This window comes from Liolophura sinensis, chromosome 9 (assembly GCF_032854445.1).
Source record: "Liolophura sinensis isolate JHLJ2023 chromosome 9, CUHK_Ljap_v2, whole genome shotgun sequence".
Classification (NCBI taxonomy): Eukaryota; Metazoa; Mollusca; class Polyplacophora; order Chitonida; family Chitonidae; genus Liolophura; species Liolophura sinensis.
The window spans coordinates 11,757,961-11,782,901 of record NC_088303.1 but is presented as its reverse complement, the minus strand read 5'-3'; the positions used below and the strand labels follow the sequence as shown (position 1 = coordinate 11,782,901).

The window sequence follows — 24,941 nt, the reverse complement described above, 5'->3', positions numbered from 1 at the left end:
AAGATATTGTTTGGAGATTTTAGGAACTGATTACAGATCATTATTAAAAAGATAAAAAACAAGATCGCCTTAACGCTATTCGTGTAACGCTAAACAGAAGCATACAGTAAAGATTGGTTGACCCGTATCAGTATAATGGCTCGGGTGGAGCGGCTTACTTGCCTCCGGTAAGCCGTCTCGGTGAAGCAGCACTAGATAAAAGAGCGGTGGAAATCCGCCCTGCAACAAGGAAGCACATTACACGCACCCTAAGGACTCCTTCGTCGTCATATGACTGAAAAATTAATAAATACGACGTGAAACCCTAAGCACTCACTCACTCAGTTGCTGGAAAGATCGGCTTAGTCATTGCTTTAGTGAAGGGTTATGTACTGGATGTACATCTGAAATAGATAGGTGCCTTGCGAGGACAGAGTCTAGGCAGGCGCTCAGTTAAACTGCTCGTTGGCCCAGATCCTCGGCATGCCTAGATAGTTTTTCCTTCCTCTATGTGGTGTTTGCTAATTTCACTTCCAGCTCGATTTATAATGAGCGAGTGCCGTAGATCGAATCCATCTGGCTTATAAAACCAGACGTGAACAATTAACAATGATGGTACAGGTGTAGAATGTGCTTAGTACTTGGAGCTTGTACTGATCATGAATTACCTGGGCTATCAAAAAGAATAAAAAAAAATAAAATAAAATAAAAAATTAAAAAGTTAAACCATTAATGGATAATTTGTTTATTTGGTTGGGATTTGTGCCTTTCTTGAGACAATTTGACCATGCTGTATGACGGCGGACATATTATGGGTCGTGAAAACCAGGTAGAACATATACGTCTATCTGGGGGATCCATTGCCTGGAACACTTACCTGACAAAAGATCCACGTAGACTTGAGACCAGTGTGAAGTGCACGCACAGGATCTGATCTCCCAATGTTGTATATGTATATTAGGCATATTAGACTGAAGGTATGGAAGCTCAATATAGTACTGTAGCTATGATTTATATGTACATTTACACGTGTAATCTAGGCCCTATAAATGGAAATCTTTCCACATACTAACTATTCTTGCTTACCTTTAGTGGTACGGCGTAAAATACCAGCCAAAGAAATGAACGAGTAAGGCTCTACACCATCTTAGGCTAATAAGTGAAATATCTTTGAGTACAAATCATGGCGACCGACATATTTTGATTTTGGGAGAGGGAGAACGGTAGGCCCTAAGCTGAGGGCGAGGATCGAGAAGAAGCCTAACTATACTGCATGTTCCTGGGAGCTCTAAAACAGGATATAGAGATGAGCTCTAGGTCAGGATATAGAGATGAGATCTAGATTAGGATATAGAGATGAGCTCTGGATCAGGATATAGAGATGATCTCTAGGTCAGGATATAGAGATGAGCTCTAGATTAGGATATAGAGATGAGCTCTGGATCAGGATATAGAGACGAACTCTAAATCATGATATAGAGATGAGCTCTAGATCAGGATGCAGAGATCAGTAAATTAAACTCTATTGTTAGATATTATATACATATGCCATGTTTTAGTATTTCTAGTATTTGAGCTTTCTTCAAGAAAAAAGTTGGTGTTCTGTGTGAAAACATTTAATCGCTTTTAAATAAAATTATAACATGAACAGTCATTTCATTATAAGGTGTTTCGGGACAACGTACATCTGTAGCCTGTGAGCTTATTTTGGCGCATCTGCAGTGTATGGGACTTGCCAGACCTGTGCCGTCGTTGTCAAGGATTTACATTGACAGGTCGGCATGCGACATGCAGACACTGGAAAATTCATATCCAAAAACCTGTCAAATATAAGTGTGGAAATTTCAAAACCTGTCGCCAGATTTATCAGAAAATTTGTATACCCCGCTTTCAATAACAAACGACGTCAAAAATTCACTGTTCATGCTGGCTCCATCTCCGGTCGTACGTAGGAAAGCCTGTCAGCAACCTGCGGGTGGTCGTGGGTTTCCTCGGGCTCTATCCAGCTTCCTGACATCATAATATGTGCGACCTCCGTGGCTCAGTTGGTTTGCGCGTTGGAGAGCCTCTCACCAATGCGATCGCTGTGAGTTCAAGTCCAGCTCATGCTGGCTTCCTCTCCGGCCGTACGTGGGAAGATCTGTGAGCAACGTGCATATGGTCGTGGGTTGCCCCCGGGCTGTGCCCGGTTTCCTCCCACCATAATGCTAACCGCCCTCGTATAAGTGACATTTTCTTCGAGTACGGCGTAAAACACCAATCAAATAAATAAATCATACTATGTTGCCCACCGTTGTACGCCAAAGTGAAATATTCTTGAGCTCGGCGTAAATCACCAATCAAATAGAAGTAGAAGTGTATAGCAAACATTGTGTAGAAGGACGGATTTCAGCCACATGAGGAGATTTTAATTGCTCAATAGACGAAATTTCGATGTCTTCTTGTCTTGTCTTTTTTTTTTATTTTATATTAGGGCCTATATATGTTCTCACGATGTTTCAGTTTATTTATATCGAGTTACCATAATTCATAGAACTGGTACGAAGCAGAGTTTGCCCTATTTGCATTCGACAAATCAACAAAACAACTCGTACCATGTGAAAGCGAAACAAGATTTTTTAGATCTTCGTTTATTCTCGTAAGCCTGAAACCAAGTTACCTGCTGCCAGTGAGGCTAGCAACTAAGAGTAGTTCCCCTTAATGCACATTGTTCAACAGAGTTATTCACTCTTGAATGCCTCATTCTTCAAATCTTTCCACAAGCAGGGAATTCAGCAGTTTTCGTTGTATTGACTCTGATTTTCGCGAGGCGCGATTGTCTCACAACTTCCTTCGAATCGTCCTAACCACGGCGATTAGGTGGTTTTATCCGCGTACATGCGTAAAACAGCTGTAAATCCGTGATATTCGCAAGACACTTTCTGGTTTCCCGAAAAGCAGGAAGTGACGTAAACTCGTAGCATGACATTTCCTGGGATATCCATTTTTAGGCATATGTATTTCCTACTTCTGCTCAAAAACATTTCTGCTTTAACTTAGGCTGTATAGCTTCTGCAAATTGGACTGGCTTGGCCCTCAAAGATATTCTGGCTTATATCATATCAGCTGAACGTCGAAACACCCTGCTGAAGAGAGAAGACGGTCAGGTATGTCCCAACTTGTCTGTCAGTGCCAGTCACTGAGTTAGTGTCAGTAAGAACGTATAATACACATGCATGTAATAGTGTAGGCCTACCGAGGGCATGAAACAGTGAGGCCGCCGATCATCACACACTCGGTGTCATCATCGCTGTGATGTCAAAATAAGCCTACAGTGGGTTGTTATTTATGTGGGCAGGAGACGTGGACAGCAGCTACGATATGGGCAAAGTGATGTTCATGTGTCTGTATTTTTATACTGTATACTGTGTAGTTCTACGGATAGGCCTACATAAGGATTATGAACTGACTCATCTCAGTTTCCTTTTTACCAAAAGTAAATACCTTATATTTACAATATGTGGACTGATTCCACAAAGGAATTTCTGACTTAAGTCAAAATTGAAAACCACTTTAGAATGCTTAGTTTGTACTGTAAGTTGAAATTTGCAGACATTTTTCTTACGATAACATTGATGAAGTGGACAAAATTTTAAATCTAAAGCCAAACATGCAGTAAGCTTTAAGATCGTATTTCAACTGGCTTTGTGGAATCGGCCAGTGAACAATAATAAGTAATTCATCTTGTAGTGGTAGAGAAATGTAACAGTGGCTCAGCGTAATAATTCTTGTATTAAAAAATCGTTTCAATATATTTAGGGCTGACGCTCACAAAAGGCAGTATGGCTGTATGCCTCATAGATTCCATTCATCATATAAGTCTGAAAGTAATGGCTTTTCTTCTGTTCTGACATGTGTTAAGTACATACATTTACAGTATGCGTCTTTGTCTGTTGTGTATTGACAGTATTTCACCTTATGTTATTATTTACACTAATTGTTGGCATGTCACAATATATACTTGTTGTTTTTGATAGTTCTTACAATCAAATAATCTCATCTTTGCTTAAGACTTAATTTATAAGACATAATCTATAAAATACAAATATAAAAATCTAAGGATTTGCGGCACGTATAGTGAGAAGTTTGTTGACAGCTTTTATATGATTTAGTTGTATTTGCAGTTTGAATAATAATTTTTGATTACATTTACTATAGCATGGGCATTTGAAAAAAGCTTCACTATTAAGAAGTTATTTACAGTAGACGAATGATTGAAACAATGGAGGATTTTAGCTGGAATGGGCTGTGACCTTTTGGTTGACTTTCAATTCCTAGGACATCAGACAAGGGCATCAAAACTTTTCTCAAACATCAAAATGTAGATTCAGACAAGAAGCAGTCAGGAACGTACTGATTGCTTATCTGCCATGATATTCTCTGAAGACTGCTTTCTTTCCACACTTATGACACACATGGGAAGATGTGCCAGTATCTTCCCAAAGGTCGATGGTTTATTTCAGGAACTTTGTTTTCACTCCTTTTAAATATAAGTGAAATATTTACGAGCATGAAAACAGATTATTATCTTTGCTTTGTACCCATTCATGTGTTGTGTTTAACCAAAGGAATCAGTGCAAACAATTCACAGGACATTTGGGAACAGTACATGGCTGACATTTCAGATCTACCACTGAGCTACTTGTTACTGAGGAATAGGTCAGTAGGTTTATGTCATGGCTGTCATCCTAGGGCTTTGAATGTCAATCTCATCAGCTTGCTTGGTGTAAACAAAACCAGGAAGGCCCTACATACATTTATGTAGTGTGAGTTGACATGATTTTGTGTGCTGTAGTTTATGTGTGTATAGTTCATATTTGTTGTTACAATTGTGCAAATCCATGTGCACTTGTACATATATAAAAATCAAGACTAATTGCAAACCTTGTTTACATTATATTTATTTATTTATTTATTTAGGCATTTTCTGAGGACTTTATCTGGCCTGATCTAATAGATCATGATTTTGTGACATGTTTCATTCATTCGCTTGGCTATTCAAAGCGTTAACCCGCATAATACATTTATATGTACATTTTAATTTTATGTCATTAGCAGCAATTTCCAAAAAAAAAAAAACAAAAACAGATACATAAATCGGATTCTAATGATGGTGACTGTACAGTATAGTCAAGGTCATTTAGCCCGTGTGTACTCTGGAGTTTGCAGCACTCTTCCAAAGTTCTATAGTGAGAAATACTGTGAGTATTGGGACAAACCCATCAGGCCCATGAAACTGTACAACACCACAATATCAAGAATGCTTATCTGATACACGTAAGATCAATTTAAGAGGACTTTAATACAGTTTACTTTAATACAGTTTACTTTACTTGTGTCCTGTCCAGAATAACTACATGTAGATCAACAACAGATTGTATATACAAATTTTACAGTAGATGGTCTCATGAGTCTCTTTGTGGCAGCTAAGCCAAGTTGACCTGTAGATGTAGTACCTTAGAAATGTGCAAAGGTAAAAATAGCAGAACCATTTTTTTAGGACCTAAATCTATTTTAAGAAGCTGTCTTTTAATTTTCTTGGCATTTATGAGTCATGCCCAGTAAGCCTATGTGAATGTGGTATAGTAGTACTACTGAGGGGTATAGTATGCAGTACTACTGAGGGGTATAGTATGCAGTAGGTGTACTGCTGTAGTACCTCCTTCAGACTTAACCTCATGTAGTGACTGTCTACAAATGCTCAAAGCACAGCTAGACCATTAGTCCTCCAGCTGAGGAAGGTGTGCGACCTGCCGTAGACCAGAAATGTGATAGAGAAGATCCCAGCACAAGTGTTGCCAGGACTTCCTTATCTGCCCAAGCTTCCTTATTTGTCATGTGTATCTGCAGAAGTCTGAAGCCTGGGATTTAAGACTGCATAGCTGACATACTGAATATATATTTGACGTCTCTACATGAATACATAATGTAAGTAGAGTATCCTGTATTGTCACATACATATACAGCTGTACACAGACCTGCATGTATAATTTATTTGCTATTGTTGTATGCTTTTTCTGAGAGATCTGGAGCTGATAATTTGGCTTAATTGATGTATACCTGTATGAAGTACATGTATGCTGAAGAATAATACATGTAAAAATGCTTTACATTTATTTATTTACACTCTTACATTGTCTTAGCAATAAATTATAGCCTTACAGTTGTTTAAAAAAATCAGTAACAACATGTAATTGATTTTATTTATTTATTTGACTAGTGTTTTACGCCATATTCAAGAATATTTTACTTATACAACCGCGGCCAGTATTAAGGTGGGAGGAAACTGGGAAATCCACGACCATCTGCAGGTTGCTAACAGACCTTCCCATGTACGGACAACATGTAATTGAATTCCCACATGTACATGTATGTGCAACAGTGTTTAGTATATCTGTATCGTATATAGTGCACAGTGAAGAAGATATATGCCCATATAAACTTTTGTGTCAGGAATCCTGTCAGTTCAAAATCTACTAGAGCTTGACTTTTTTGACACGTACATGTATTTCTTTATTTTGTATTTACTCCGTGTAATGATTTTTGTTTGAGCTTACAGTGTTTAGGAGCTTAATACTGAGAACACCATGTAAGAAATAGCTACAATATACACCTACATTTATATAGTACAGTAAAGCCAAAAATGAAGGAAAAAACATAACGGCCCATGGATAATATTTTACGTATGACTGGTTCTTTGCTGAATTCAAAATTTAAAGCAGAGAATGGAGCAACATGTACACTGGTAACAGTATTTTGTGTTATATTCCCACAATCTTCTTTTTCAAATTAATTTAAAAGTGAGGGGGCCTCCGTGGCTCAGTCGGTTAAAGCGCTAGCGCAGCGTAATGACCCAGGAGCCTCTCACCAATGCTGTCGCTGTGAGTTCAAGTCCAGCTCATGCTGGCTTTCTCTCCGGCCGTACGTGAGAAGGTCTGCCAGCAACCTGCGGATGGTCGTTGGTTTCCCCCGGGCTCTGCCCGGTTTCCACCCACCATAATGCTGGCCGCCGTCGTATAAGTGAAATATTCTTGAGTACGGCGTAAAACACCAATCAAAAAAAAAAAAAAAAAAAAAAAAAAATTTAAAAGTGGCTCAACGTGATTTCAACACAGATATAGGTCTACAACTTGTATTAATGTCTTCCACAGGTATTAAAAAAACACATACATACAGTACATGTACCCTGATTCACACTATTGTGGATATTGGGAAGTGTCTCAGCTAGCTCTTACAGTGGTGGAGACAGAATGCATCTGCTTGTATACCAACCTGTTTATATACTATCTGTGATACAGCTACATGTACATAACCACACATTGCACACTAATCTGCTGGGAATGGGTTTTTTCTGCTAGTCTACAAACAGGTGGTTGATAGATAGTTTCTGCTGTTTTCTCCCACACCTCACTCATCCTAAACAACCATGCAGGTACAGTGTTATCTTGGCTAGACTTAACCTAATTCTGTCCCTGGTTTGCCTGCATCAGTATGATCAATTCAAGAGGACGCATGTTTGTCAACACTAAATGGTTTGCTGAGGAGAGAAATCTGTGTCAACTCAGCCTTTCTCATGTTTTATGGTGTAAACCTTTTTTTAAAAAAGAGCAAAAAAGTATCCACATTTCTGGCCTTACACCAAGAAAGAGATAAAACATCTTTTCAAGTACTTGCTATGTGTAAAGCTCTTCTAAAGAGCGTTATAATCTCTATTGTACTATATTCTATGTGTACTTTGTTTGCTGTGCATTGGTAGAGCCATTTAAGTTCATTCTTTGTAATTTCATTCTTTACTAAAGATATATTATTCCCCAAAGCAGGGTTATTCATATTTACACATGTCCATCAGAGCAGCACCCACTCCCCCACCCCCACTTCTTTGTTCTCCCACCTCTCCCACGCCACTTCCATCATTATAACTCAATGCCTTTTCTCTTCCCTGTATTCTCTTCACCCCTTTCCCTCGACTGTTGCGGGTATCTTTAAGCCTTTTAGTCATGTGTGGACAAAAAAGAGTTTTTCATTTCACTGGACATTGTGTATGATTTATATATAAATCTGTAATTATGTGATGATAAAAAAAACAAAACAATGGGAGGAAATTTTTGTGGCTTGTTAAACTGGATTTCTGCCTTCCACCTAATTTAAAACATGATATTCTACCAAACAATGTGATGAAGTTACAAGATGAAAAAATACAGATTGACCTCATTCTCAGTAGCAAATGGGCACGTGTACACATATGACTCAGTGAATAAATGTACAGGTACATACATATACATGTACACTTTATTTCAAAATGTCTAACTTTCCAGTATTAAAATATTAACATACATATATGTAAATGTAACAGGCAGGATTTTTATACATTTGTTATTATTTTGTTATTGTTAGCCAATATGGCTTCACAAGTCTGTAGGAAAGGTGACAAAGTTACATGCTGTGATTTTTAGCTTGCAGGCCAGAGCCAAACACACTTTTTTAATTTGGGCAACCTTTCATTCTACTAATTTGGGCTAAAATATTAAAAAAACTTTATATATCGGGGCCGTGCTATAAAGAACTGTCTTGTTTTGTTTAGGTAAGTACATGTATTGTTAAAAAGAGAACCTTTGAACTTCCTTGGTGAGACTGTCAGACACTTTATTTATAATACCCGTGAGGTTGTGTGTTCAAAACCAGCTCTTGCAGGTTCTGCTGTTGCGTCAAGGGAGTTTGTCATGTACCTGAAATAGGATGGTGGTGTTCACTTTGGGCACTCTGCCTATAAAACTAACCACTGAGAGAAAAATTCTTGAGTATTAAAACACAGGTCAGTCAAATAAATTAAAGGGACATCATGTTGTATGCATGTTGTAGCCGGATGCACCAAGAGGATGTCATGAAGTCAGAGTGACTTGTAGATGTATAATAGTGATAGAAGTTACTTCCTTCCTTGCAGAGCTCTACATGTCGATGAAATAAGTGTTTCTTGTTGTCCTGGTACATCCATACAAATACTGTATTTCTCTTCTTCAGGCTGTACTACACTGTCATTGACTGACTGCTTGAGGGTCATCACTGGATTGCTCGTCCAGCGACTGGTTTAGAAAGAGGGACTGGTTACATGATGTAGTTCTGGTGGGCCAAACTGTACACACACACACACACACACACACACACATGCACATGTATCTCTCTTCTCCAGATCATGTGTTACAGTATTGCCTATTGTCTATTTCAGGATGGCTAAACCAATGACTGGTTGAGAGAGCTTTGTTACATGATGTAGTCCTGGACCAGTGGCTAAACCGATGACTGGATGAATTAGTTTGGTTACATGGCAAATTTCTGGAAAGTTTACTTGTACAGTTACACCCATATTTCGCTGCTCCAGATCATGTGTTATAAAATTGCTTGTTGTGTGGTACAAGATGGTGAAAGCAGTGACTGGTTGAGAGAGGTTAGTTACATGATGTAGTTCTGGAAGACCTTCTGGTACACCCATACATGTATCTCTCTGCCCCAGATCATGTGTTACAATATTGCATATTGTCTGTGACAGGATGGCTAAAGCAGCGACTGGTTTGGAGAGAGGTTTTGTTACATGCTGGATATTTAGTCCTGAAGGCTTTGTTTTACATGAGACACCCATACATGTATCTCGCTACCCCAGATCATGTGTTGCAATTTTGTCTACCATCTGTTACAGGATCGCTAAACCAGCGACTGGTTTGGAGAGAGAGTTTTGTGACTCAAGAAGGGCCTTGTTGTATATGATACACCCATACTTGTATCTCTCTGCCGCAGGTCATGCAATACAATATTGTCTACCATCTGTTACAGGATGGCTAAACCAGCAACTGGTTTGGAGAGAGAGTTTGGCTACATGATGATACAGGAGCAGAACCAGCATGGAGCCCTGCCACCTGGGCTTGCCCCCAGACCCAAACCACAGCATGATGCCCCTAAACCTTACAGGCCAGGTAGCGTGATTAATATATGACCATTATTAATCGATTTCTGTATAACGTACATTACTGTACATGGTTATTGTGTAAACATAGATATACAATATATAATGTTGATTTTGAAATCAGAAAAATAATAGATTTGGTCGAATGTTATGTTTTTGTACTGGTATTGTATAAAGTTTGTCTTGCTCATTCCTCAGATTCAGTTGTTCATTTACACATAGCGTGGGTGTTGTACTGTTTTACAATCCACACCACATATTTGTTCGGTGATTTCATAGTGTTTGTTTCCTCCAGTTTTGCATGATTTAAACAGACCTCCAACTATATTTGATTTCTAAAACTTGTTAATGCAAAAAGGTTTTGAAGGGTTTAACAGGGATGTGTTTCGAAATACCCAGCTTATGCATTTAAGGGGAGATAACTTTATATAATAGTGTCATACAAAAACAGAATGATTAAATTCCAGTAGAAGTTATTTTTTAATTAAATACCTCATATATAGTTAACAAGTATATATTCACAGTATACACACAGTATAAAATATACAATAGTTCCCTGCATACTGACAAAGGCACGTGCATGTAATAAATGTTGCATCTCTTACTTTTATAAACATAGATTATGATAATTTTGGATCCTTACATACATGTATACATGTAGAGTTTATGTTATGTTTGTCTTTTGGATGCCCTCATCCCCAGTGTTTGTTGTGTTGTCACTTTCAGCTCCTGGGAAAGGTAAGTTTTCTGGTTGACCCTTGACCTCTTGATTGCATGAATGTCCCATCAGCTGGTGTTCTCTTTATTCCTTCTCATTATAGATTTAAGCATTTTCTTTTACCCTGATACACATGTAGGTGTTCTGATTGTCATCCACAGTGTAGATTATCATGCTGTTTCTTCTGCTGTAGTTTTGTGGTATTTGTTTACAGTGCTTAGAGTATATACTCCCTCCACCAATTAGGTTTGTGTTGTTTGTTTATTTTTCCACCTTTCTGTCTGTCAACAACTTCATAGAAAATGTTATATTGTGGAATTAGATGAAAGTTTGTGCAAAGTTTGGCCTTGGGGCCTACAACCATGAATAAACTAAATTTTGGTTGTACTGGATCAGGATCACTGAAGTGTTTCACCATTAGGTATTGCGTGATGGCAGTACTCTATGTGATGTCCTTTTGAGTATTGTGATGAGTATTGTCCCTTTGATTGTAGTTTGAGCATTTGTACATTTAATAGTGGCTGATGACTGTGCTGTCGGAGTGCCTTCTAGTTTTGTTTTATTCCTTTTTTTATTGTGTCATTGTTTCATGGTTTGTTGCCCATCGACCGCTTTCTGTTATTGGGTACATTGATCATCACATTCCACATTTCTGTTACGGTATATTGACCATAATACACCACGTTTCTGCTATTGTACATTGACCTCCCTACACTACATTTCTCTCATAGTACATTGACCACCGCGCACTGCATTTCTGTTATGGTACATTGACTGTCATACATGTACACTACATTTCTGTCTACGGTACATTGACCATCCTGCACTACATTTCTGTTTACGTACATTGACAATTATACACTGCATTTCTGTCACGGTACATGGACCATCGTACAGTGTATTTCTGTTACAGTACATTGACCATTGTGCACTGCATTTTTGTTATGTCACATTGACCATTGTGACCATTGTACACTACATTTCTGTTATGGTACATTGATTATCATATGCTACATTTCTGTTATGGTACATTGACCATTTTACACTACATTTCTGTTATGTCACATTGACCATTGTGACCATTGTACACTACATTTCTGTTATGTCACATTGACAATTGTGACCATTGTACACTACATTTCTGTTATGTCACATTGACCATTGTGACCATTGTACACTACATTTCTGTTATGGTACATTGATTATCATATGCTACATTTCTGTTATGGTACATTGACCATTTTACACTACATTTCTGTTATGTCACATTGACAATTGTGACCATTGTACACTACATTTCTGTTATGTCACATTGACCATTGTGACCATTGTACACTACATTTCTGTTATGGTACATTGACTATCTTATGCTACATTTCTGTTATGGTACATTGACCATTTTACACTACATTTCTGTTATGTCACATTGACCATTGTGACCATTGTACACTAAATTTCTGTTATGTCACATTGACCATTGTGACCATTGTACACTACATTTCTGTTATGTCACATTGACAATTGTGACCATTGTACACTACATTTCTGTTATGTCACATTGACCATTGTGACCATTGTACACTACATTTCTGTTATGTCACATTAACCATTGTGACCATTGTACACTACATTTCTGTTATGTCACATTGACAATTGTGACCATTGTACACTACATTTCTGTTATGTCACATTGACCATTGTGACCATTGTACACTACATTTCTGTTATGTCACATTGACCATTGTGACCATTGTACACTACATTTCTGTTATGTCACATTAACCAGTGTGACCATTGTACACTACATTTCTGTTATGTCACATTGACCATTGTGACCATTGTACACTACATTTCTGTTATGTCACATTGACCATTGTGACCATTGTACACTACATTTCTGTTATGTCACATTGACCATTGTACACTACATTTGTGTTATGGTACATTGACTATCATATGCTACATTTCTGTTATGGTGGATAAATAGTACACTGATAAGTGTGTCGTATGTGCAGGTGTGTATATCTTAGTTTTGTTTAGTATATCATTTGTGTGTGGTGTCGTGAATCTTTCATCTCTAGTTGATGTTGTTACTGTTGTAATTCTTTCAAATTGTATTTTACATTTGTTGCATGTGTTTTGTTTACTGCAGACATACTGTGTTTGTGTTTCTATAGGTGTAGTTAGTTCTTTTACCACGTCTCAGTCTCTCAGTCCAACATAGCATGAAACTTCAGTCCCTGGTTTCCCATTGTTCTCTTCTATTTTGGGTTGGAACAAACATTAAGCATCACCATCAAATCACCTTTACAGTATAATATTCAGGTGCCTGAAAACCACATCCTTTCATGACTTCCAGTAGGTAATGTCTAAAAAGTGTCAAAAATTGTCTAAAGTGCCTAAGTGTCAGACAGGATTTTTATCTGAAAAATCTAAGCTAAAAATGTTCATGCATTTTCCCGTATGTTTGGCATGATTGATAAGTATGAGTTCTGCCCGCTAACCTTTGTAAATCTGAAAAATGCCTGAAGCAAGCTTCATTGTAATCCTGCGTAATGAATTTCCAGTCTGTTATTTTATAAGATTGCCCACTGGAGACTATTATTCCAGATTCCCAAATCGCCTTTGTCATGAGAAAATGCTGGTATTAAAACAAAAACAAATGCATGTAACCAGTAATGTAATGAATGTAAATTGAAAATATTGTAGTGAATCAAATTAAAACTGTGTAGTATTGAAGGCACTGTTGTCACTTTTACCTGCTGATGATGCCTATGTCAAGAAAAATTTTATCAGTCTTGCAAAAGTGATGATTTAAATGTGATGAAGTAGTTTTAATCTTCAGTTTTTGTGAAAAGGTTATTGTGGTGACATTTGTTTTAGTGTAATCATATTAATGATACGCATGTAATTTCTAAAAGGATTAATTGATAACATTGAGTACTGTAACTGAGACATGCTTTACCTCAGGTATGTGCACATGTGAAACTCGGCTGGTTGCAGTAGTGTGTATGGTACATACACATGTAATGACACATGTATAATAGCAGGTTTATATGTGTATCATGGCGCATGTCTTTCTGTTGCTCTACTTTCAGGTGTCTCATACAGGTCGGTGAATTACCATGTACAGCAGGAGGATGACTTCCCCCCACCACCCCCTCCCCAAGGCCAGATGGGGTATGGAGACGATCCAGCCTTCCCCCCACCCCCTCCCCTGGACCAGGGCCGCGCCTACCACTATGCTGATGAGGACTACCCTCCTCCCCCACCTCCAGGGCAATATGACTCCTACCCCTCACACGGCCAGCCTGTGTCAGTCCGCACAACCGGCACAGGCTACTCGGCCCAGACGAGCTACGGTAACCCAGCCAACTCCTATAACAACCAGCCAGACTATCCGCGGGCAGCGCCTGGAGGAGACTATCGCAACAAAGACCAGACTCATACCAAGGTCCTGTATGGCTCATCGCCTACGTCCAACCCATCCCCTGCCCACTCCCACTCTGTCAGCTCCTCTTACGCAGACGTCAGTGGACTGCCCAGCCATGGCGGGTCTGGATACGCCCCTGCACCTAAACCCTCACCCCCTCAGCCGGCCTTTACCCGCCCAAGCACCTCTGGACAAGTCAGCTCCGGCATGCAGTACCATGCCGCAGGGCCCACCAAGCTGAGCGAGGCATCAAACTCTGCGGGGAAAGAGGCAGAGGTGGATGCACTCACTAACCTACTTCTACAGAACATGGAGTCTGCCGGAGATCCTGACTTTTTTGGTAATCTGAAGCTTAAAAACAGTACACATAAAAAGTTGCAGAAGTTAACGGTTTGTCATACGACCACACATTCGTATGTGGGAACGAGGAGACTGTGAGGGTGGTAGCCATGGAGCTTATTTTTTTTTTTTACCTTCCACCATATTAAGATAATAATACACACTTTGTGGTGTCCCCCACACATTTATATATATTATTGTCATAACCTCTTCTAAACTACAGGGCCAAACTTTACAGGAACTCTGTTTAGGGCATGAATTAGAATGTAAGTGTATATTTGTATGTCATTGCCAGCATCCTTAAATAAATTGATTGGCATTAGGACTAAATAAATTTCATTCCTTTCCGGCCGTATGTGGGAAGGTCTGCCAGCAATCTCCAGATGGTTGTGGCTTTTCCCCTGGGCTCTGCCTGGTTTCCACCCAGCATAATGCTGGCTGCCGTGGTATAAGTGAAATATTCTTGAGTATGGCATAAAACACCAATCAAATAAATAAATAAATAATTAACTTTCACGTTTCTGTTTGCTCTCTGAAATAAAACTGCAGTATAAGTGTGTGTAACCATGGAGGTATATACCCTGCTGTGTTGGTATCATACATTGAACACAGTCTTAGTCATTCCTCCTTCATTATATACCTCCATAGTGTAACTGAATGAAGTTCATTGTCTCACAGATCAAGTGCCATGTTTGTGTTAGTGTATGGGTTCAGAATTCAGCAACTTTATTGCAGGTGGTGTATACTCTGTTTTGTATTTAGGAATGTGTGCCAAGTGTGGCAAACAGGTGATTGGGGAGAATAATGGGTGTACAGCCATGGACCAGGTGTACCACATCACATGCTTCATCTGTGTCAACTGTAGTAAGTATCCAGTAGATATTAATTAACACTTATTGGGGGAAAATAATGGGTGTACAGCTATGGCCAGGTGTACCACATCACATGCTTCATCTGTGTCAACTGTAGTAAGTATCCAATAGATAATGATTAAAACTTATTGGGGGAAAATAATGGGTGTACAGCTATGGCCAGGTGTACCACATCACATGCTTCATCTGTGTCAACTGTAGTAAGTATCCAATAGATAATGATTAACACTTATTGGGGGAGAATAATGGGTGTACAGCTATGGCCAGGTGTACCACATCACATGCTTCATCTGTGTCAACTGTAGTAAGTATCCAATAGATAATGATTAAAACTTATTGGGGGAAAATAATGGGTGTACAGCTATGGCCAGGTGTACCACATCACATGCTTCATCTGTGTCAACTGTTGTATGTATCTAGTGAGGGGAACATAGTGATTGTTTTTTCCATCCATCTCCCTCAGGTTTGTGCAGAGCATTTCTCTGCAGTTCTTGAATAAAGGATTCTTAAAACTCACACAAAGTGTGCAAAATGATCTCTCAGGCTATTTTTCACATTTTGATCTGTATTAGGAGTTGTCTGCCCCTGGGCTGTTTGCGCATCGTGGTGAGCAGTTGTGGTCTAAATGTCTTCGTGTTTCTGGTCCCAGTAAAAGTTATCATAGAATTCAAAGTTTCAAAGGCATTTTATTAAGTTGGAAAAATGAAAAAATTCTTTGCCTTTCATATTATCACAAGATAAGAGTTTCAGAACCAGGTTTACTTTGTACTGTATTACTATACAGTATTGTTATTTGATAGTTGTTGAAAATATGATATAATAGTCACTTGACATTTATTGAATTTGTGAAAATAAAATTGACCATTTTGAGCAGCAGAAAATCTTGTTGATTACATGTGTTTAGTAGAGCTGTGTTGTATCTTTCTTCAGCAAAAATGTTGAGAGGCCTTCCATTCTACTCCATGGAGAACAAGCCCTATTGTGAAGAGTGCTATCTGGTGAGTACGATCAGAGAATATTGTCTTTGTACTGTAAGTGCTGGTAGTTGTAAATGTGTGTCTGGAAACTTTGTGTGTGTAGTAATGTTGTCAGGGCCCTGACTGATTGACTCAGTGTACCTGCCATTCACTGTTGTCATTCTGAACTCAGCTCAGTTTGCGTGGTCTTGTCCATCACTTAATGTTTGTAGGTTCAGTTGTCAAGAGATTTACTGCTGTGATATAGTTGATGTTTAAAGTTATATTACACATGTTAATACGTCATGACTTCCAGATGCTGTTTGGGTAACTCACGGGTTTCTGCCTAGGTATACATTAGAAACAGACTGAACATATTCCGTGAGCAAGACAGTAACATTGACATTTTGGTTCATAATTAATTAATTATTTTTATTAATTATTCTACCTGTCTTAGACGCACACTGGCTGAGAGGTGTAAGTCATCTCACGTCGGAGACCACTGTTATACCCTGTAAAACAAACTCTGTCCAGTGAGGTGTGAAGACTTGTCCAGAAAGCTTAAAACCAAGAGCATCAATCGAGCCTGACTGAACTTCAAAACATGCACATCTGGTCTCAACATCACATTCAAACAATATGATTCAGTCATGCATCAAGATAAAATGGTCATGCATTAATGGCTTAGGAAATATATGGTTCTAAAGCCTGTTACTCAGTTTATAAAAGGATATGAGGTATGTAGGTTGAAAGGTTGAAATTTATTTGCAAAAACTGGCGGAGACCAAAGAAACTTTCTGTGTGTCATGATTTCATTGTAAAAAATTTTTAATATTTCTTCCCAAAACAACCTGAATTGAATAAATATAACCAGAAGTTGGAGTTTTATTTAGTCAACAGACTGAATATGACCCATAATTTATAATATTTCCATAAATTTTTGTTTTACAGAACACTCTAGAGAAATGTTCGGTGTGTTCCAAGATCATCACAGACAGGGTAAGTTGAGCAGTAACACTTGATAAGAAATTGGTTTTATAGTACATGTGGGTTTGTGATTCATCTATGTAAAATGCATGTTCACTGTAGAATACCCTCAGGTCTGCATCGTAAGTGTGGGGACATTCTGTAATTCTTCAAACTTTTTGCACGTTTGCTAGGTGTTTTATGAAACATACTCTGAAGGCATTATTCTGTGTTGACTGATAAAATTAGACTTTTTGTGAAGCCCTGAAACTGGTCAATCAAACTGGTGTAGTTTTTTCTCCAAAATCAAATGAACGGTGTGCTTAAATTTGAACGGAAATTTGCTCTTTCCTTTGTGAAAAGGTTGAGGAAATAGGGTAGCTCCACTTTATCAACATTCACAATTACTCAGTGGTCACTTTTAACTTACACTGGTGTGGTAAAGGAGAAATGTTGATAGGATATTTACAGAGAAATCAAATAAGCATTTGTGTATGTTATTCTATAGCATCTTTTGGTTGTTAATCTACATCAAATCCTGAAGTAACTGTGGTAGATGTGAATTGGCATGACATTGTGTGTTTTGTAAACTTGTCTCAGTTAATGAGGGCCACAAGGAAGCCCCACCACCCAGTCTGTTTTACATGTGTGTTTTGTAAACTTAGCTCAGTTACGGAGAAAGCAGGCCACATGAAACCCCACCACCTAGCCTGTTTTCGTAAACTTGTGTCTCAGTTACTGAGAACCACATTAAAACCCAAAACCCAACCTGTTTTACATGTGTGTTTTGTAAACTTGTGTCTCAGTTACTGAGGGCCACAGGAAAACCATACCACCCGGCCTGTTTCACATGTGTTGTTTGTGGGAAAAGCTTAGATGGAATACCATTCACTGTGGATGCCACCAATCAGATACATTGTATAGAAGATTTTCACAAGTGAGTACATGTTAAATGTGTATACCGAGTAGAACATGTATACCAGTATACGTTTTTGATTTGAGGCGTATATTGTTTTTATTGGCTTACCTGTACATATATGTGATAGCAAGAGCAATTTTTTACCTCCATTTTGCACAAGCATATAGCTGTATCGAGTGTCTGATCATACATATTTGTTTCTTTAATTCATGACATAGTGTTGGTCTTGTATTTTACACCTGTTGTGTCCCCCACAGGAAATTTGCACCTCGGTGCTGTGTGTGTCACCACCCCATTATGCCAGAACCTGGGAACGAGGAGACTGTGAGGGTGGTAGCCATGGACAGGAGCTTCCATGTCAACTGTTACAGATGTGAGGTGAGCTCAAAAACACAGCAAGCACACACACATACATTTCCCTGCTGTTCCATCCTTTGTGAGTAACAGAACAAGATGTTTGTTGCTGGACTGGTCAGTTTCAGGAACATAATCTCTCCAAAGTAATTTTATTTTACACAAGCAGACAGAGTATTATAATGATTGAAATAGTCTCTTTGAATTTCAATTGAGTGGCCTCCCTTTAACTGGTTTTTGGGTACAGAGCTGCTACAATAGTCGGAAGCTAAGGACCATGTACAATATACAATGTAGCCACAGATTAAAATTTATCTACTCCAATACAGGTATTTTGATATGTGTAAGTTTTGACTGGCTTAGATTTGCAGTGTTTTTGTGTTCCAGAAGGTGAATAAACTACATGTATAATACAAAGACATCAACATTTCAATCAGGGCATGTCGATATTGTATTGTCAACCCCTTCATGGTTCTGTTACCATAGTCATAGACTTGAGGACTTGTCCATGTATGGTGTATTAAAGGAATGGTCCAGTTATTCCCCTTGTCTCTTTGTCACATTGTTCACAGCTTTTTTGTTTGTGTTCTGTCAGGACTGTGGAATGCTACTGTCCTCAGAGGCTGAAGGAAGAGGTTGTTACCCACTGGATGACCACATTCTGTGTAAAAACTGTAATGCTAAGAGGATTCAGGCAATGACCACAAAGATGACCACAGAACTATGAGGGGTGACCTCAGAAGTGACCTCATGTCCACCGGCTGGGCACAGCAATGTCGATGGACATTTACAGTTCTTGTAGCAGTGAATTATGTGGAGGGTTGGGCAATGAGTGATGAGTACCTTTTAAAAATGAAGAGGTTTGAAAACAGTGGTCTGCCCCATCACAAGAGTTGATATAGCGACATCTTCTCACATTTGGTACAGTCACCTCAAAACAAAATTGACTGGTGCTGATAAAAAAGCCAAAATGATTGACAGTTTCAACAAGTTGATTGGCTGATTGATTTTATTTGATTCACAGTTGCATCATCAAGTTGATAGGCTTATGTGTTGTTTGATAAGTAGTTATATCAACAAGTTGATTGGCGGATGCGGTGTATGGTTGACAGTTACGTCATCAAGTCGGTGAGCTTACCATCTGTCTGAATGTAAGTCTTGACATAGTTGTGATATACATCATTCTCTAGCAGTGGATGTTGATCACCCAATGCTGGACTTCCCAACTGTTAAGTACCAGCTACCTGAGTACTGGTCACTGAGCTACATGACTTGAAACTGAATTGATTTGGACAAGAAATGAAGTCTTATGACTCCTTCATCAGAAGGTCCTTGTGTGACAATAGTATTCAGGAAGTCACGATCATGACAATTTGAATTTGTAGTTACATTTTTCTCTCAGATGAAAGCTACTTGGCAGTATGTACATGTATATACATAGATACTCCAATTCTTCAACCTTTTCAATCGCCTTAGCAACCAATACATTTTCAGAAAACTGTGGGGTGTGGAGAAATAATTTGCACAGTTTTATGAAGCTTGCATCTTTAATAACACAAACAAATCAATTCTGATGTCATGTTCATAATAATTGTATGCATAAATTCCACTGAAAAAAGTGCTTTAGTGGTTGAAAAAGTTGAAGATTTACAACACATGTTGTAATGAAGTCCTTAGTCACTGATGATGTACTTGGCAGTTTGTGTAAAAATATCCATGGACATGTATGTAGTATATCAAAAAACTGAGGATGTCAGTCATGAAGCTTATGTGACAGTTTATAGCCTTTTGGAGGTTTGTATGCAAATTATGTCTTTTTCTTATATACTCAACTGTATACCAGAGATGACTAACACTGAGGTAGATTTTTAGACTAATTTTGAAGACAGCGTAAAGGCTCAGCCCAAAAAATCACTAAATGTTATTAGCAGTATTGGCTTGAAAAAGGTGATGTTTGTCTCTGTGGATTTACCTGTAGATAGCTTGTGAGAAGCAGTGACTTCCAGAGAACTATTTGTGCAGTCACTTTTTTGCATGTATTTGTGTATGTTTACACCAGACAGACTGGTATTATTTCTAGATATAAAGTGGGTACACATAATGCACTTTGTGGGCTTCCATAGATGTGTATTGTTGGACGAAACTTTATCATAGTCTTAGCAAGCAGAGGATAAAGTATGACTGTTACTTATCAAAATGCTTTATTGGTTACATATAAATTCATATGACATGGCAAATACATGGACTCGTGTCTTTATCAGTTACATGTAATTTCATATGACATGACAAATCCATGGACTGGTTTCTTTATCAGTTACATGTAAGTTCATATGGCATGGCAAATCCATGGACTGGTGTCTTTATCAGTTACATGTAATTTCATATGACATGACAAATCCATGGACTGGTTTCTTTACCAGTTACATGTAAGTTCATATGACCTGGCAAATTCATGGACTGGTGTCTTTATCAGTTACATGTAAGTTCCTGTGACATGACAAATCCATGGACTAGCGTCTTTATCATTTACATGTAAGTTCATATGACATGGCAAATCCATGAACTGGTGTCTTTATCAGTTACACTTAAGTTCATATGACATGTCAAATGCATGGACTGGTGTCTTCATCAGTTACATTTGAGCTCATATGACATGGCAAATCCATGGACTGGTGTCTTTATCAGTTACATTTAAGTTCTTATGACATGGCAAATTCATGGACTGGTGTCTTTATCAGTTACATGTAAGTTCATATGACATGGCAAATGCATGGACTGGTGTTTTTATCAGTTACATGTAATTTCATGTGACATGGCAAATGCATGGACTGCAGTAAGTTAATTTTGTACAATATTTCTTATACAGGTATCATTAACCAAGAGGAGGGTTCAGATACTAATTGAATCTCTTTGGGTTATGACTAAAATTCTTTGACATGGCCTTCTGTGTGTCCAAATCACTGAATACAATCCAGTTGATTTGAATTGCCACATGAACATTGCTTTTTGCTTGCCCATTTTCTGACGAGGTCAATAAATTTCTTCCTAAAATTGTTAAAAATTATTTGATCTTTGCACTTGGAAGTAATGTCAGGGTGTTATTCAACTCGTTGATTCAATGGCATATTATCAGAATATGTGTCTGCAATATAGAGTACATATACATGTATATATAAAGGCTAGATATGGCTGATGTTTGATATATTGAATGTGCCCATCCATAGGCGATAAGTTAACAAAGGGTGTGTTTTTGCTGTTTTACTCCACGGATACAACATTTGGATCGTCAATACTTTGTAACTACTGCTGTGGACGTGGCTCTGCGACATAACTGTTGTGTGCTGGATATGGCTCTGCGACATAACTGTTGTGTGCTGGATATGGCTGTGAGACATAACTGTTGTGTGCTGGATATGGCTCTGAGACATAACTGTTGTGCTGGGTGTGGCTCTGTGTCATAACTGTTGTGCTGGGTGTGGCTGTGAGACATAACTGTTGTGTGTTGGATATGTCTCTGAGACATAACTGTTGTGCAGGGTGTGGCTGTGAGACATAACTGTTGTGTGCTGGATATGGTTCTGAGACATAACTGTTGTGCTGGGTGTGGCTCTGAGACATAACTGTTGTGCTCCGTGTGGCTCTGAGACTTAACTGTTGTGCTCAGTATGGCTCTGAGACATAACTGTTGTGGTCAGCATGGCTATGAGACATGGGTTTAACAGAGCATTGGATTAATTACCAAACAGTCTTATACAATTATGTACATGTAGTTAAGAAATGAAGCTAAAATTAGAAATGATGCTAGAATATTTATCCTGACTTACATGGTGTAATCACGAGTGATGTTGATCAGCTTTAGACTTTAGGTACAGAAATAACACAGATATGGTGTGTGGTGCAGTTTTGTAACATTATACAGTATTCATGAATGTTCAGTTAAAATGGCATGTGAAAATGTAATTGTTTTGAGAACTGTCTAGTTTGAACAATGGGGCACACCAGTTCGTACAAAGGGAAGCAAATCTTGCAACTGATAAAACAGCAGAGCCCTCTACCTACTTAAATAACAATACCACTGATTTCAATACCAACACCAGAAATGATGAATAATAAAAGCTGACAGTGTTATTTAGATAGATAGAGGGCACTGCTGTTTTATCAGTTCCAAGATTTGTTTCCCTTTGTAGAAGGCTGGTGAACCCCATTTTGAGACTGACTAATTTATTGCAGAAATATCCATGCACAAGGGTGGATGCTAGGCTTGGGCATATATAGCAGTCTAATAAATTCATGTACATCTCGTACATATTTTGTGTGCACTAGCAACAAATATTTTAAGTGTTTCCATTGAATATTTGAACAGTGCTGGTTGTCTCCCATTGAGCGCATAATACAAACCCTTACGAAACCTAATGGTGTTAAGCTTTATGTAACCACCTGTTGTTGTTGTTTGTTAATCTCAAGTTGTTACCTGTCTGGTTGTGATGCATTTGTGATCTGTGGTAAACAGTATTTTACAGTCATAGAGGACATTTTAGCTCAAAAAGATAACAACGAATGCTCTGAATACTCTCACAAGTAAATAAGGCGAATACAGCCGGTACAACATATCCTCAGCTGAAAATGACACTGTTGGGTAAATGCCTGGTGTTAGACATGCATTAAGTTCCACAAAGCCCAGGCATTGGTATGCTTTTATACTTTTGTTGTATTTATAATTTTCCTCCTTGGGTACAAGTATTCATGCTTTTTTTTTTAAAATAATTTTTGTTGGCAGTGATTGTGTTTTCTTACTAATTCAGAAGTTGTTTTATGCTTCAGAATGTGCTATTTTTATAGTATTGATTTAGGTACATTGTTACAGTTTACATACTTGTATATCGCCTATGTGTACATGATCACTAGCCTACAATACAGTCAGCTTACCAGGTTTGAGTTTACATATGGGTACTGGAAATATACTGTTCCCACTGCCACTGGCTGATAAGCTACTTGGCAGTGAAAATATATTTAAGTATAAAGTTTGTGTGGATCCACTTCTCTCATTTTAAAAGTGTACATAAACAAGTACATGTATTTGTTCCTTATCATTTTATTTATTGAGGATTCCAGTAATGCAGTTATCCTAGATTTGAATGCTAGTCCTGTGTTATTTACTAGGGTCCAAACTGTTCAGAATATCAAAGCTTGTAGTAGTATTTATAGATATACATGTACCTGTTCACATTCACCTCTTGGCTCTCTATATTTATTTGTGGCAGTGTGTACAGTGTAACAGATTTCTGACATAAAAATTACTAATATTTTCATCGTAGAAGTTTTTTTATTCCTTAGCACTAAAATTTGATTGCTTCAGGAGTAAATTAAGTAATGCATCTATGTGGTATTGATACATGTGGATTGTCATGAATGAATGTTTGGCCAGGATCTTCCTTAGACATGATAAAGTTTTTGCAGAACCTAGATTTTGCAGTTTTTTGACCAGTCACTCTGGAAACAAGTTTTGTAATGGGAAGCAAAGATAAGTGTGTATCTGGGCAGTAATAACTGTAGGCCTCTATGTTGACCTAATTACATTTATATGTACATGTATGTGATCAGTTTTGTTAGGTATTGTCTTGTCACAAATAAACTTGTATAGTGATATATTTATAACACATTGTTTGTTTTAATACGCCATATATATGTATAGTAATTATGAACGCAATTTACCACAGATGTTACCAGACATAGTATGTGTGTAATATTTGCAGGTCATGAACACGTACTATGGTTTTGACATTATGATGAAATAGGGTTTGCCCTGGCAGTCTACAGAGAGGACATGTGAAATGCAGCCGCGTGGTGTAGATTTTGCGACAAGAAATTTGTTTGTAATGTTACAAACAAGAAATAGCTCAATTACTCCAACATCACTTCCAACTCGCCTGATAATATGATTTCCATTAAATGATTATGACATTGATTGTTTGAACCCAAGACATTAATAGTTTGTCCTTAAACTGTAGGCCTATAATTCCTGACAGTTGGTGTCCAGCTCTGTCGTGATGTCTTGATCAGGTGTCAGATCTGTTATCCAGCCTTGTCATGATTTGTTGGTAAGGTGTCCGGTCTGGTGTCCATGTTTGTCATGAGGCCTTGGTGAGGTGTACTACCTGATATCTAACTTTGGGCCATGGTGATGTGTCAGGGACCAAAATTTAAAACGTTGCCACAGTGCTTAGTTTTATTGGTTTTAGAAGATGAAATTTTCACACATTCTTCTTAATATAACATTAATGGGATGGCCCAAATTTCAGTTTACAGGGCTTGAAAATGAGCTCTAAAATCTTGTTTCAAATGTAGACTTAAATTAAAACTGGTTTTGTGTAATCAGCTCCCGGTTTGGTGTCTAGCTTTGCCATGCTGCCT

General features: G+C 38.2%; 1 protein-coding gene across 4 annotated transcripts; it reads left to right on the top strand.

Annotated features, from left to right (window-relative positions):
• Nucleotides 1-2,879: 2,879 nt before the first annotated feature.
• LOC135474954 (lipoma-preferred partner homolog) lies at nt 2,880-24,185 on the top strand. 4 transcript variants are annotated; one of them, XM_064754657.1, is made up of 10 exons: nt 2,880-3,125; nt 9,844-9,983; nt 10,700-10,711; nt 13,790-14,464; nt 15,226-15,327; nt 16,266-16,333; nt 17,243-17,290; nt 18,064-18,194; nt 18,434-18,554; nt 19,126-24,185. In XM_064754657.1, exons 2-10 carry the CDS (start codon nt 9,845-9,847, stop codon nt 19,255-19,257), a joined length of 1,428 nt encoding a protein of 475 aa, XP_064610727.1. In that variant the 5' UTR covers nt 2,880-3,125; nt 9,844; the 3' UTR covers nt 19,258-24,185. The 4 variants fall into 4 exon arrangements, with proteins under 4 accessions (XP_064610727.1, XP_064610729.1, XP_064610730.1 ...); XM_064754658.1 differs by lacking the exon at nt 2,880-3,125 and adding an exon at nt 8,585-9,138; XM_064754659.1 differs by lacking the exon at nt 10,700-10,711.
• The last annotated feature ends 756 nt before the right edge of the window (nt 24,186-24,941 follow it).